This window comes from Helianthus annuus, chromosome 11, assembly GCF_002127325.2.
Source record: "Helianthus annuus cultivar XRQ/B chromosome 11, HanXRQr2.0-SUNRISE, whole genome shotgun sequence".
In the NCBI taxonomy this organism is placed as follows: Eukaryota; Viridiplantae; Streptophyta; class Magnoliopsida; order Asterales; family Asteraceae; genus Helianthus; species Helianthus annuus.
The window spans coordinates 37,393,444-37,407,116 of NC_035443.2; the positions used below are offsets into that span (position 1 = coordinate 37,393,444).

Here is a 13,673-nt window from a genome sequence, read left to right on the forward strand (position 1 = left end):
TTGGCTGTGGAGACATGAGCTGGAGTTAGGGGAGGAGTTAGCGGAGTTTTCTTCCCTTTTGTGGGATCTGTCGGCTGTCAATCTTCAGCCTAAAGTAGACGGGTGGAGGTGGCTTGGTGACGCTTCCGGCTCCTTTTCTGTCAGTTCAGTTAAAAGTCTTTTAGCGGGGGCTGTTTCGATGCCAGTTAACTTCATTCTAAGCTGGAACAAATGGGTCCCAAGTAAATGCAATTTATTGGCTTGGAAGGCGGAGATGAATCGGATCCCCACGGCGGACGCTCTTCGCAGGAGGGGGATTATCGTGGGAGATGGCCTTTGTCCTCTCTGCAAGACGGAAGCCGAGTCGGCCGATCACATCTTTACAGCATGCTTTGTTGCGGCTATCCTGTGGCAAAAGGTGAGTCGGTGGTGCGTATCCCCCCTATTTTTGCCTTCTCCGTTAGAGACCTTTTGGAGCTTCATCAGTCGAACCATGTGAAGACGGCTGTGAAGTCGGTTGTTCAAGGGATTATTTACTCGGCGTTATGGTGTTTGTGGTCGGCTCGGAATAAAGTGATTTTCTCGGGGGTCGAAGTCAAGGTGGAGAATATTTTTTGCGAGTTGAAGTCTCTCGGGTTCTTGTGGTTCAAGCATAGATCTTGAAACAACCACATCTCGTGGTCGGATTGGTGTAATTTTTCTGTGATGTAGCTTTTTTACTGTTTTCTGTTTTGTTGTTGTTTTTTTCCGGCTCGGTTTTCGAGTTCGGGCGTGGTTTTAATGAAGTTCTTCTTTAAAAAAGAAAATGGAAGTCCACGTTATGATTCACTCTATATTTTTCTAGATTTAGCTGTACACAATTCAAAAGACTTTTTAAATTAGATATGGAATTGAGTTGGCAAAAAATGAAATGATTATTTATTGCAATATTTGTATGATTAATTCTCATTCATAGAATTCGTTTGGTAAAGTTTTTTAATCATTCAACCCAATTAAACACATTTTATTTACTTTAAGCTACTAATATTAATGCATTTTAATTATATTTAGTATGGACTAAAGTGTCCCTAAAATGCCTCGATCACACAACTTCTCTCAGAACTAGATAATCAACTGGTAACAAGATGTAAAGGTACGACTGAGTCGGGAATCACTAAATCATGTTAGATCACCTCTCAGTCTCACCATCATAACTAAATGAACCTAAGGGACGTGTAAAGATCATCCAGATGTGGTTTGGTTTTCCTCTCGGTCTTACTAAACAAAGGAATGCTAAGGTATTCATAGGATAGATGTCATCTCGGTCTCATTAATCACAATACACACGAAAATGTAAATGAATAACCTAACTAAATTGGTTATGACTCAGGATTGCAAGGATCTAAGGTAGGAAGGGATAACTCACTCTCGTGCAATTACTACAAAAACACCCAAAGATAAAGACAACCTCACCTCTCGGTCTCAAGAATTGCAGAACACTGGATAAAACTAATACACCAACTTGTTCCTAGGGTTAACTATCTCTAGCTTTACCATGAGTTAATCATAGCCACAAAGTAAGCGATCTACACATGCAATTCCAACCGAATAATATGCAATCAAACAACCACATAATCACACGTGAAACAAAATAAGCATATTAATCATCATCGTAATACTCATATGCATTGATAACAAATACAAAAAAAAAATCTTTTAGCAAAACATGTAACAATTTATTAATAAAAACCGAAATCTAACATGTTTACATAGTATTCAAAATAGACCTATGTAGTTTAAGAAATCTAGTTACTCGTGATCTTAAATAATGACCTAAAGTCATAAAAAACTAGTAAAAAGGGGAAATGGACTGTATCACCCTTAACTATGCAAAATTGGCCAATAGCACGCCCAACTTTCAACTTGGCTCCCACCACCCCCAACTTAATACTTTGGTTGTTCTGTCACCCCGTCGTTAACCAAACACTAACTCAGTTAGTTTTTTTATCCTACATGGCTAAATTTTGATGATGTGGCTTGTTTTTTATGACGTGTCATGCTGAGGTGGCCAATTATTTTTAAAGAAATCTATATTTTAATTATAATTAATATATAAATCTCATTTTAAAAGATCTAAGGCAGGATTAAACAAACCCTCTCTTCTTCTTCTTCTTCCCAAACACGCACAAACCTTCAAACCCTAATCCACCATGAACACACCAAAACACACCTGCTTAAAACTCCAAATCCCCCAACCAATTCCTCTTAAATCTCTGCAATTTGACCAAAGAACAATAGTCAACCCCACCGATGCCTATATAGAAAGAGAAATCGATGATACTGACGAGATCAAGAGAGAGAAACAGACCGAGCATGATCGATTACGACACCTCAACGTCTCCATCTTCATCGTTTGATGATCAATCGGCTCACAGATCTGCCATCACTTGATATTTCGACGTTATCAGACCGAATGAACTTCTGAATTGAAGGAACTGAAGGTGAATTTGACACGATTTGCAGGTTGTTGCAGCGGCTCGAGGTGGGAGTGGTCGCTGGAGGTTGTTGCAGAGCAAAATCAATTGGAGATTTGAATTGATTGAAATCTGAGTATTTTGTTCATAACTCATCACACTTATCGATTTGAATTGAATGACAAATTATTTGAGCATCATGTTTGAGTTCAGATCTGAACTGATTCTGTTTGATTGAGAGAACATATGACAAAAAGAAAAGATTTTGAAGTGTTCATAGATTGTTTGATTGAGTTCAGATCTGATTCTTGTTTGATTAAGTTCAGATCTGAACTGATTCTTGTCTGATTCTTGTTTGTTTGGGTTCAGATCTGAACTGATTCTTGTTTGATAATGTTTTGGTTTAGCAATCAAAAGAAAAGATTTTGAAGTGTTGATTATCATAAACAGAACATCCATATGTGTATCAGTTTGTTCATAGATTGTTTTGATGCACTAAACAGAATCAAAACTTTGAATCATTTTCGAAACATCATGAACCGAGCATCATTTCAGATCTGAATTCAGTTGAAAAAGAAGTCAATTTGCAGGTTGTGAATTGATAAAGACAAAGCGAAGGAATATGTGTTTGTGTTGAATTAGGTTTTTATATTATGTTTACAGAGATGTTAAATGGTGAGTCCAGGTAGGCTGTCCACCTCATCATCCTTATGACACGTAGGATTAAAAACCTAACTGAGTTAGTGATTTTTTAACGAAGGGGTGATAGTGACACCAAGTTGTCGAGTAGAGGGTGGTGGGAGCCAAGTTGAAAGTTGGGCGTGCTATTGGCCAATTTTGCATAGTTTAGGGTGATACAGTCCATTTCCCCTAGTAAAAATGATAAACATAAGTCATAATATCTCATATTTTCTAGTAGTGAATCTCATAGTTCAACAGAAAACCAATTGGAAGCATAAACTAGATGATGTCTAACCGAATCAAGCCTCGTTCTTCAATTCTAAGCCTCCGATCACAAACTCTAGCTTCAAAATCTTCAGATCCTTCGAAAATTAGTGCCTTTGGTCGAATTGTCTCCCAAATCCCGTCAAACCGACTTATATAATGAAACACTATTTTTTGGGCTCTACAACCGGTGACGGACATCACAATTCTTTGATGGTCTGCCACGAATCCTTGAAACGCGGTTAATGACACGTCATTAAATGAAAGGCGGCTAACATCGTACAAGCTCAAAGTAGACCTCCACAAAGTTCCTTGGCGGTCTGCGTGCAATCTTTTTTCCACATTTTCTTGTTTGGCTAGGTTGATAGCGGATCGCCACATTTCTGCCAAGGCTGTTCTTGACATATTTTATTCTTCTTTTCCTAGTTTTTTTCAACTTTCACCAACTCTTCGTGTTAGCCTCGATTTCTGTGTCAAATACTTCTATTCATCACATATTCCTACATATCTAACATATATTCAAATAAGTACCAAAATCCTTGAAGTTAAATACAATCAACCAAATGCAAGGGTATTCATATTGACGATATGTATAGTTACAAGCATTTAGTCTACCGACTAAAAGTTTGCCTCCTTAGCCAATTTAGCTTTTTTGACGTTCTCTAATCTGGTTTTGGATATTTTTTATAAGGGCTAAGGCTAGAGGGTATGGTGATGGTCCTCCAAGGGAGGATGATCCGCCACGTAGGCGCCACGTCATAGTCCTCCCAAGGATGGTCCATCCTACAAAACTAGAGGGTATGGAGGATGATCCTACCCCACCACTTTTATGTTTTTTTTATTTTTTTAATCTTCTAATTTTTTTTAACATTTAACAAATAAACTAGTAAAATATTTTCATTAATATTAAAAAACATTACATAAACTTAAAAAAAAAAACCCTCTTAAATACATTAAACTTAAAAAATACACGAACAGGGTAAACATATCATAATTCTTTTTCCAAAAACTCTAAGAATACAAATTAAAAAACTCACCAAGGGTCAAACATGTCATAACGTAAAACTCAAGGGTTGCAAATTATAACTTGAGGGTTAAAATCTTCCAACAAAAGGAATCTTCTAGTGAGTTACTATCGTTCACAAAAGGGGAGTAGGAAGAACAAAGAAGCATCTTCTTCTTTCTGCTGAAGAATCTCCAAATTCCATCTTTTTGTGTTGTTGAAATGCATTTATAGATCATAAATTGTACAACGTATACTTGCTCTTTCGATCAGAATCATAACCTCCACATCCATCTTTATGATAACAATCGACCCCTCGAATCTCAATCTTGAACTCAGATCTCCTGTTTTACACTTCACCAACTCATCTTTATGCTCAAAATCCAACAAAAGCAGGTATCTTTGCAAGTGTTTGTTGAAGTGTTGTAGATGTTGTGCTACAGATCTAGGTTAATTCTGCTTGTTATTTGAAGGGGCCCACCATATTAGCAGCGTCGCCAACGTCCGGTGAGGACGGGACGGGAGGGGGTCGGCATGGTGCGCCGGCGTCGCCGGAGCTCGACGGGGATGGGGACGAACCCCATACCCTCTAGCCTAAAAGTCAATGTCTTATTTATTTGAAAGGTGGCTAATAAAGGTTTATTTTGATGATTATCCATAATTATTATATACAGTATAATAACTTCGATAAAATTAATAATTTGTCCAGTTCCAACTTGGGGACCAGTACAAAATTGGATTCTAATCGATAAAATAATAAGATAATAACTTTTTTGAAATCCCATTGTGTGTGTATATATATTGGTTCCAACGAAACTATAAATTAATAATTACTAAAGATTTCAAATTCTAAGATTTTCTAGTACAAAATGAATCTATAGTCACTTATTTTTTGTTAAACTTCAAATCTGTATTGAGTTCATCTTTAATGTATATTGAAAATTGTTTTTATAATTTGTTTTTTGGTACCATGAACTAATTTTTTTGTATTAAAAATAATAAACTTGACAAATTCATTTAATTTGTGAATGTACATTAGACTTAGAGGGTGTTTGGGGTTGAGTTTTGAAGTAGATTTTTAGATTAATGAGTTTTGAAATCGTAAATAATCAATTTTGAGTGTTTGGGTAAAAAAAATTAAAAAAAATGATTATTTGCGTTTAGAAAGTTACAAAACGCAGTCTTCCAAAAGCAGCTCCCCCCTACTACAACAAAACGCAGTTTTCCAAAAATTGATTATTTGCGTTTAAAAAAGGATTTCACTTGTTTATTTTTTAAATATATATTTGCCAGACACTCAAATAGTTAATTATCTGATTATTATGATACCAAGCAACATAATCAAATCCAAACACTATCTTTCAACATCACGTTTTGTTACATTTAATTATTTGATTCTGATTATTTAAAACGCATAACCTATTTTCAAAACTCAACCCTAAACACCCTCATAGAAATTTAAAAGTCATACATAAAACCACTTTAAATTAATAAATTATTAATTTATCCATATAATAATATCTCGCTAAATTAATAAAATATCGTGGTCCCATCATTATTAATTTATAGAGGTTTTCATGTATATATAAGTAATGCATAAGAAGAAAACTATTAGACCATGGGTATGTTTGGCAAAAGTAGCTGGTGGTTGGTGACTACAAGCTGTTAGCTGGTAGCTAGTAGCTGTAGTTTTTTAGATATATTTGGTGTTTGACAGAGTAGCTGGAGCTTTTAATAAAATGTATAAAATGACCAAAATGAACATAACTAAAAATTTAAAAAGCTTGTGCATTAAAAAGTTCATTAATTGTAGAGTTTAAAATAGTCATTTTTTCCCTAAAAGCTTGTAGCTCCTTTTAAACGCTACTAGTATGAGCGTTCAATCAAAAGCTTCAAGCTCCTAACTTAAAAGCTGCAAGCTCCTCCAACCAAACAAAGTTTTTTATTGAGTAGGAGTTTTTTCTTAAAAGTTTTAAGCTAGAAGTTCCTAGAAGCTTCTAAAAGCTTCATGCCAAACATACCCATGTGTAGCACTCGACACTCAGGTGCGCGCGTGAAGGAATTCAATTTATTACACAAGTGGAGGAACTTTTGCAGGTTTTGGAGCATAGAGGGCATGTTAGTAGAGGTGTGGCTGAGCTATTTGTAAATTAGGAGCTCAAACTTTTTAAGCTTAGCTAGTTTTGCGAGCCTAAACTTGTCGTCCTTATAAATATAATATAATATATTAAATTAGTATTAATGTATAAAATATATAATTGATTGAGTAAATAGAAATGTATATTTAATTTTATTACTATTTTGGGCTGACTTCCATAGCCGTTTGTTATGCATGGATATGGAAGATTCTGGCATGAAGATCATCCATAATCTGTGAGGCTTTGCGTCTCAATCGGGGATGGAATAACTTTCTATCACCTTCAACTTTTTAACATTCACAACATTCATTCAGATCATTCAAGGTTATTCATCGTCGTTTCGATTCTTCTGAAGTTGAATCACAAGAAACGACGAACATTGCCCCACCTTACTTGATTTGGAGCCCTCGAGAATCTGGAATTCTTATTTCAGATTTTCGATCACAATACAATGGATATTGGTTCGGCTCCGATCAATCGGTGTTCTAAGGAACACCTGAAGGTCTATCAAGATTGGTTCGTTTGCGCTGACTCAGGTTAATAATCTTCCCTTTGTTTGTTTATATATATTGATTGCATATTTGCATTTGTTCGTATTTTGTATTTTCATATTACAGATGGCGATGGACGTCTTACTGGTGCTGATGCCACAAAGTTTTTCGGCATGTCTAATCTATCTCGACAAGATCTGAAACAGGTTTTGTTAACTGTTTTTCAGTTTGTAAAAGGCGGGATGTATGGAATATTTATTTTGTATTATTGAAGCCTCTTTTGGTTTGGTTTTATAAGGTGTGGGGGATTGCGGATTCTAAACGACAAGGGTTTCTTTCTTTCAAAGAGTTTGTTACTGCAATGCAGGTTGTTCATGTCATCTTTTTTTTGTTGCATTGGACATCTATGTTTAAAGGTTCATATGTTGTTTCAATTTGTGTGTATTTTAGTTGATTTCTTTGGCGCAAGCGGGACATACATTGAGCAGTGACCTTGTAAACTCAGACAGTAAGCCGTACAGTTCGCTAAATTTCTTTGAAATTATGTTATTTGTTAACAACTGTATGATGATATTTTTTGGGTAAAAATGTTCTATGGTGCAGTTAATGTTGAAGATGTGAATCCACCGGCAATGGAGGGTCTGGATATCTTACTACACGTATACCATTCTTTTGTTTTCGTAGAATAATTGAAGTTAACCAGGGTGGTTGTGATCCTAGAGCTTTTACACGGTTGTAAATAGCACTAATTTGTTCATCAATATTTGCAGAAAAACAAGCGCCATTCCAGATCAAGTGATGTTGATTGGAATGGTAATTGTTAATAAAGTACTCATCGTGTGTCAACTATGCCTCTTGAGAAACAGCAAGCTAGCTAATTTTGTCTGATTTACGGTTTTAATATTGTGTTAGGTGGTAGTTCTCAGATTGAGATTTCAGCTTCTGGAAGACATTCAAAGAAAGTATGATTAATATTCCTTTATCCCACAATTTACAACGAAAAAATTGAATATTTTAGACACCGTATAACCTTATTGTCTATGTTTTTATCGCAATTTTTTTTCTGAATACTTAGATTCCCTTAAAGACTGTCACGTCGATCGTTGATGGCCTGAAGAAGCTATACATTCAGAAACTAAAGCCTTTAGAGTCCATGCATCGTTTTAATGAATTTGTTTCTCCCACATTGGTAAGTTATCTGCATATTTCAAATGATTTCAAGCATTATGCCGATAATTTATAATTGTTTCTTCAAAAAGCATGACCAATGATAATAAGTTTCCTCGTGAATTGTTGCTGGTGCTTGTTTTAGACCAACAGTGATTTTGATGCCAAGCCCATGGTGATGCTTTTGGGTCAATACTCAACAGGGAAAACAACATTCATAAAACATTTGCTTAGAAGTGGTTATCCAGGTAAGTTATTCACTCACAAGTCTTGATCCCGCCAACAAGGTCGTTTAACTCTATCTCTAACGAAAGAGTATCCGAATAGACTAGTTACCCGACCTGCCCATCTTGCCATAATGCCATGTGTAACACAAATCTCTAACATACGTGTTTCTTATTATTGTATCTTTCCATTAGGAGCTCATATTGGCCCTGAGCCTACTACAGATAGATTCGTTGCTGTCATGGTATGTCCTAGATCCTTCTAGGATACATTATTTGGCAGCTGAAATTCGTCGGCTTTAAAAAAATGCAAATTATAGTGAACTGGCTGAACCATCTTTTATCTACGTTTTCCTTTGCTTTCTGCAGAATGGAACTGATGAGAGAAGTGTTCCAGGGAATACGGTTGCTGTTCAAGCAGACATGCCGTTTAATGGTCTAACGTCTTTTGGAAGTGCATTCTTGTCTAAATTCCAGTGTTCTCAAATGGCTCATCCTGTGAGTTAATAGTTAATACTATTAAATCATGCAAAAATCATGTGATAATAATATTTTTCTATTATATTAAAACCAATCATATGTTATGTTATTTGACTAAAACAGCTGCTGGAGCATATTACATTTATCGACACACCTGGAGTTCTCTCGGGAGAAAAACAAAGAACACAAAGAAGTTATGACTTCACAGGTGTCACGTCTTGGTTTGCTGCAAAATGTGATCTTATATTACTTCTATTTGATCCTCATAAGCTTGATATAAGTGATGAATTCAAGCGTGTTATATCATCTTTAAGAGGGCATGATGACAAAATCCGTGTGGTCTTGAACAAGGCTGATCAAGTTGATACCCAACAAGTAAGAAAATAAATTGTCCCATGTGCTTATTATAACTTGGTCGGGAATTAATATTGTTTAAATTTTAATTTGTTTGTAGCTCATGAGGGTGTATGGAGCACTAATGTGGTCACTTGGTAAAGTTTTGAACACTCCAGAAGTTATGCGCGTTTACATCGGGTATGCTATAATTGCCATCTTATTGCAGTTGTGTAATGTTAATGTTTTTGATTTTATAAACTCACGGGACATACATTTTTTGAGGCCAGTTCGTTTAATGACAAACCCATAAACGCAACTGACGATGGGCCACTTGGGGCAGTATTATTCGAGAAAGAGCAGGATGACCTTCTAAATGACTTAAAAGACATACCCAAAAAGGCTTGTGACCGTAGAGTGAGTTTTGTATTTCAAGTATTTTAATTCAGGTTGAGTTATGCACTTATAACTTAGGGTAAGTACCATAAAAACCCAACATACTTTATTGTTTTTCACGAAAAGTCTCCAACCGAATTTAGGTGTATTAAAGTCCCTAAATTTGTCAAAATTACACGAAAAAGTCCCTTGACCCAATTTTGGTATATTAAAGGCCCTACACTTGTCTAGAATGCATAAGCCTATGAAAAAATGTTTCAAATAATGGTTTGTTCATTTGTTGTTACCCCTAAAGTATCCAAATCTGGTGAAGTGACGTTCAACTTTTTTGCATAAAAAGTTTATGCCGTCTTATTTGGACCGATTAAGAAGGTAACAAGTTGTTATTTATAACTTATTTCATAAGCACATGTATTTTAGACAAGTTTAGTGATTTTGGCATTAGCTTAAGGAACTATTTCGTGTATTTTTGACAAGTTTAGGGGTTCTTTTATATATTATAAAAATTAGGTTGAGAGATTTTTTCGTTGCAAAATAAGATAGTATGTTGTTTTTCATGGTATTTACCCTCTAACTTATGTACCATTAAACATGATGTACATATTTTGAACAGATCAACGAGTTTGTGAAACGTGCTAGGGCTGCCAAGATTCATGCTTACATCATGAGTCAGCTTAAGAAAGAGATGCCTAGCTGGATAGGGAAGGCCAAGGCTCAACAGAGGCTAATTGATAATCTAGACCAACTTTTTGAAAAGATTCAAAGGGAGCATCATTTACCGCCGGGTGATTTCCCAAATGTAGATAGCTTTAGACAGGCTCTAAACGGTTACAATATAGACAGATTTGAAAGAGTGAAGTCGAGAATGATACAAGCTGTTGATGACATGCTCGCTTATGATATCCCGAATCTTTTGAAAACCTTCAGAAATCCGTATGAATGATCGAGGAGTTTTAGAGAAGTTCAATCAATGTATAGAATGATGATATTATGTCACCCATCTGCAGGCTTTGAGATAACTTGCAGCAAGGGAGTTAGGACCATTTCATGTTTATTTTTCAGTTTTAGTGAGGGGGTATATGTCATTTTTGTTAGGAGTATGCGAGCATGGTGGTTTGCAATTTGCTCGAACAGTTGACGTCCTTTCAACTGTATTAACAGAAAAAGTAGCATAGTATAGAGGTTCTTACAAATTCCACTTGGAGGAGATGATGTCATGTATGGTTATTCGGTATACAATATAATTGAAGTTGATGTTGGTATCAAATACGTAGTCCTTGACTTCAAGATTGTTTTTTTTTTCAGACATAATCTTTAGGGAATCCAGGATTCAAATTTTTTTATGTCCAACTTAGTTGATGGCGGTCTACGTGGGCTGGATAACCGATTAAAACGAACTTGTTTGGTTTTGGTATGGGCGCTCGGGGGGGGGGGGGGGGGTGGTATGACTTGATAGATGAATGAAATTAGGAAATAGGCAAATAGCATTGTGTTGACTCACCTTAATGTTGATCAAGACACCAGAAACCGAAGTAGCATTACTAGCAATATCCAAAAAGTCGGATAGTCTCATAAAGTTTCCAGCTCTTTTGAATCTTGGATTTCTCGATAAATTGAAGTTTGCATATGGCTTGAATATAATAGTTAAAACATAAAAGAATAAAGAACTAAGGAAAACAGGTTATAATGACAACGTAAAAAAGTAGAGTAGTTACGTTTTAAGCTCCGAATCTGGTCCCACACGAGGCTGAAGGTAAATATTCCAGCATTAGAGTGATGGTCAGGGATGGTTGATGTCAAATTAGTAAATCCTGACCGGACGACATTTTTTCTACGAATGAGGTTTATTGAACGTAGACAAATCGGTATCCCGACACTCATTATTTGAACAGGACAATCCATAATATCTGCACCATCAGAAACAGCCTTTTGATATGCTAAATCAGTACAACCCGGATAATCACGACTTGCTCCGTCATATGATATAATCAAAGGTTTTGCTGAAGAAATCATACAGAAAAAACCATGTCATTATCAATAATATCAACCATACAAGAAGTCAAGAACACAACCAAAAGTTTCATATCCAGAACATTATGTGTACCTTGAGTTTTGTTTTTGCCCAAGTTTGATAAGCAATTTGTAGAATTACACAGCACACGTCTCTGTTGTTTAACCAGCTACTCATAATAGCTATACTAAATGGTTTGAAGATCGCATATACTAAATGGTGTTTAACCAGCTACTCATAATAGCTTTAGGCGGTACCTTAACGATTAATTATATATATTATAAAGCCCACATAGCCTAACCAAATTTCAAATCAACTTCCACTGTTAGATCTTGCTGAGATGAAATCGTGGCCATCTAAACTCCATTCTTAACCGCTATTAGGCGAATTATGGCCGGTTTCATTGCCAATTATTTACCTTGCATCATTTGCTGTCATGTTCTCTACCACATCCCTATAAAACTGGGTTTAGATACGCTGCCATGTTCTCTACCACATCCCTATAAAATTGGGTTTAGATACCGACGATTTTTCCTTTATATGCCATAGTTGTTTAAGTTCTATATATCTTAACGACTCAGATCGGACAATTTAATACTTGTGTATGTTCTGGAAGGTTATATCATGGTTACTTGTTTCCCAACTTAGGGTTTTATGTCTATATCATGTTGGACATGATTATAAGTCCTATACTTGGCGATTAGGGGAGTACCGGAACCCTCCTGACACGACACGACTAGTCTAACCGGACAATCTACCAACGGTCTTTGTAATAGTCTGTATCGCATCGCGACGCGGTGAATACAATCATGTGATATGCAAATGTAAATGTATTTCCTGGGATTGTTAGACTTATGAGACTCAATCACATCATAATTAAGTCTAATGCATGTAATTGTATATTTAAACTGTGATTAAGTCATACGGAATTACCAGTTATTTTGCTGGTTGTCACATTGTTGGCGATCAATTTCTGAGCACAATACAACTTTCAATTTCAATTTTAAACCATAAATTATAGCTTGAATTAGCTAAAAACAGTCATAAACCAAACTTATGGGTTTTCACACAAATTCAGTCCAACCTTAGCCATTTTTTGTTTAATTTCCTGCAAATTCTATCCACAAACGCACAATATCTTCGTAGAAATGAGCCCATTGCTCTGATATGTAATAACTCTCATTAAAATCCATAACTAGAATGATAATTAGTCAATAAGAAAACCCTAATTGAGACCCCCAAGTAATTCTGCACTAACCCTAAAATTTCCAGAACAATCGGAATTAGGATCAGGGCCCCTAAAATGCAAGGGGGGTAAACCCTAGTGATGATTATCATCAAATTTGCGTTGTACAGATTGAAATTGATTTTAAAAATGAGTCATGCAAGCTAGTCCCGTACCCAGCTAGCCTATGTAATTAGACTGCATCCCTTACGGACCGTAAGGGGGAAATGACATACGGTCCGTAAGCATGTCCCAAAAATCAGTATAAATAGCAGACATTGGGACTTGCTTTCTGTTGTTAATTCGACGAAGAAATTCGTTGTGTAGAGTACGTTATAAGCAGAAACAGTCCCAAAACACACACTAATATCGAATTGCTACCGCAAAACAGGGTAATCACTCGATCACTATTACGATTCATTTTCCGACTGATCAATATATCCAATGGATGTTTAAGTGCCGCCCACATAGGGTTATACTTTGTCGTTCGTCGTTAAATTGATGGATGTTTAAGTATCGCACTTTGTCGTTCGTTGTGAGAATTTGATCTCGTGAGTTATCGTAAATGCTGTATTGATCACTAACCCGGTTTTGTGTGCATTATTATTTAAATTAGGTTCACAAGGCTAAACCATATTCTGTCCGTATTAAATCTGCAATGTGAGTCATTCTCTTTTTATCAAATGTTTTACAATACTCCAAATTATTTTCAGAATTATAATTACAGTGATTAAGTTTATGTAATCACCAAATTACAGCCAGTATGTGGGGTATTGTGCACATTACTACTGTTTTTATCACGTTAGGTGGGCGAACCTAAAATTAAGT

At 35.9% G+C, this 13,673-nt stretch overlaps 1 protein-coding gene across 1 annotated transcript; it reads left to right on the forward strand.

Annotated features, from left to right (window-relative positions):
• The first annotated feature begins 6,765 nt into the window (after positions 1–6,765).
• LOC110890064 (EH domain-containing protein 1) lies at positions 6,766–10,873 on the forward strand. Its single transcript, XM_022137629.2, has 15 exons — positions 6,766–7,054; positions 7,136–7,215; positions 7,308–7,376; positions 7,460–7,517; positions 7,613–7,668; positions 7,780–7,822; positions 7,922–7,971; positions 8,085–8,198; positions 8,322–8,424; positions 8,596–8,645; positions 8,770–8,898; positions 9,004–9,255; positions 9,335–9,414; positions 9,504–9,630; positions 10,223–10,873. The coding sequence occupies exons 1-15, from the start codon at positions 6,970–6,972 to the stop codon at positions 10,550–10,552; spliced, it is 1,626 nt and encodes a 541-aa protein (XP_021993321.1). The 5' UTR covers positions 6,766–6,969; the 3' UTR covers positions 10,553–10,873.
• Positions 10,874–13,673: the final 2,800 nt, after the last annotated feature.

Excerpts from the sequence above, each read along its gene's own strand:
- LOC110890064 (XM_022137629.2), top strand. The coding sequence starts at position 6,970 with ATGGATATTGGTTCGGCTCCGATCAATCGGTGTTCTAAGGAACACCTG. Across the intron at positions 8,899-9,003 it reads GTTCTCAAATGGCTCATCCT|CTGCTGGAGCATATTACATT; the intron begins GTGAGTTAATAG and ends TGACTAAAACAG. Across the intron at positions 9,631-10,222 it reads AAAAGGCTTGTGACCGTAGA|ATCAACGAGTTTGTGAAACG; the intron begins GTGAGTTTTGTA and ends TATTTTGAACAG.